Source organism: Austrofundulus limnaeus, unplaced genomic scaffold (assembly GCF_001266775.1).
Source record: "Austrofundulus limnaeus strain Quisiro unplaced genomic scaffold, Austrofundulus_limnaeus-1.0 Scaffold6, whole genome shotgun sequence".
Classification (NCBI taxonomy): domain Eukaryota; kingdom Metazoa; phylum Chordata; class Actinopteri; order Cyprinodontiformes; family Rivulidae; genus Austrofundulus; species Austrofundulus limnaeus.
In genome coordinates this window covers 2,682,275-2,684,270 of record NW_013952408.1, presented here as the reverse complement: position 1 = coordinate 2,684,270, position 1,996 = coordinate 2,682,275, and the positions used below count along the sequence as shown (strand labels likewise).

Genomic DNA, 1,996 nt, shown 5'->3' with positions numbered 1-1,996 from the left:
GCAGTAACTGGTTACAAAGATCCAGCTACAGGGAAGATAATATCCCTTTTCCAGGCTATGGAGAAGGATCTCATTGAGAAAGGCCATGGAATCCGGTTGCTTGAGGCTCAGATTGCCAGTGGTGGAATAATTGACCCAGTTGAGAGTCACCGTATTGCTGTTTCGGTTGCATGCAAAAGAGGATATTTTGATGAGGAGATGAATGAGATCTTAAGCTATGAAGGAGATGACACTAAGGGGTTCTTTGACCCTAATACCAAAGAGAACTTGACCTATCTTCAACTGAAGGAAAGATGCATCACAGATTCTAAAACAGGGCTAATACTCCTGCCACTCAAAGACAAGAAGAAGGCCCAAAAGGAGAGTCGCACAAATGTCCTCCGCAAGAGGCGTGTCGTAATTGTTGATCCAGACAGCGGACTTGAGATGTCAGTCAGGGAAGCCTATCACAAGCAGCTAATTGACTATGAAACTTTTCTGGACTTGTCAGAGCAGGAATGTGAGTGGGAAGAGATCACCATCAAGGGTTCAGATGGTTCCTCACGTTTAGTGATTGTGGATAGAAAAACTGGAACCCAGTATGACATTCAAGACTGCCTGGACAAAAGGATCATTGATCAAATGTCTTTTGACAAGTACCGTGCTGGAACATTAACCTTGACAGAGCTTGCTGATCAAATTACCAGCAGAACCAGCTGCAGTGAAATGACCATTGCAGCCAGCAACATTGATGACATGGTCACTTGCAGCAGCCCCACCCAAGCCGCACCATCTTCTCCTACTGTTCGTAAACGCTTCAACAGCATCTCTATTACAGTCTCCCCACCAGGAATGTTTGATGACCAGAGCCCTGTGGCGGCCATATTTGACACAGAGACCTTGGAGAAGATAACWATTCCTGAGGGGCACAGAAGAGGCATCGTTGACACCATTACAGCCCAAAGGTTRCTGGAGGCCCAGGCTTGCACAGGTGGTATCATCAACCCGGCAACTGGTGAGCGACTGTCGCTTGAAGATGCTGTCCATCAGAGCATTATTGATGAAAGCATGGCTGCTAAGCTAAAGCCAGCTCAGAAAGCTTATKCTGGTTTTGAGGATTTGAAAACCAAAAGAAAGCTTTCTGCAGCTGAGGCAGTAAAGGAGTTGTGGTTGCCATATRAGGCTGGCCAGAGGTTTTTAGAGTTTCAGTACCTCACAGGAGGCCTGATAGAGCCTGGCACTGGACGTCGCCTCTCCATTCAAGAGGCACTTCGTAAAGGATGGCTAGATGGTCAAGGTGCGCAGAAGCTGCAGGACATAGAAAACCACCAGAAAAACTTGACTTGCCCCAAGACKAAACTCAAGATCTCATACAAAGAAGCCATGGATGGCTGCATGGTGGAGGAAAGCAATGGTATGAAGATGTTGCAGGCATCCTCCATATCCAGCAAGGGAATAAGCAGTCCTTACAATGTCTCAAACCCAGGGTCTCGCTCTGGTTCTAGAGCCGGTTCCAGAAGTGGATCTCGTAGAGACAGTGTGGATTACTCCTACATGCACGTTCATCCTCCTATAAAAGAGTAACAACCTTAGGCTCTGTCATTAATTGCTAATTCTCACAAAGTTACTAAAATTTTACTACTTTCAACAATTTAGTTTTATATTTATTTCTACTGAAGATTTAGCCAGTTTCAGTCAATCACATTCTGAATGTGTTTCTTTAGTTTGGTTGAAGCTGTTTTCAGTTTTCTTTAAAACCCTCAATCTCACATTCTGATCACTATTTGTATTATTTTAACATTTTATTTAAATGTGGTGTATTTTACCAAAAATTTGAAAATTTGGTGTATTTTACCATACAACAGTCTGTATTTTCTTTTCTTTTTTCTGATTCCTGATTATCTTCTGTCAGTTGACAATGCCAGACAAAATGTGACAAAATAATGGGACAGTTTACTTGGGTTTGTTAGTCTGGAACACTTCAGGTTTGCACAGAGTTCGTTTATATATATATATA

The 1,996-nt window shown here is 43.1% G+C and overlaps 1 protein-coding gene across 1 annotated transcript in view; it reads left to right on the top strand.

The window, feature by feature from the left end:
- dspa (desmoplakin a) overlaps nucleotides 1-1,526 on the top strand; it is a gene marked incomplete at both ends in the record, with an annotated part of 44,149 nt that extends 42,623 nt beyond the window's left edge. The window contains 1 exon segment of the mRNA XM_014030516.1: nucleotides 11-1,526. Coding sequence (XP_013885970.1) covers nucleotides 11-1,526 — 1,516 coding nt within the window.
- Nucleotides 1,527-1,996: the final 470 nt, after the last annotated feature.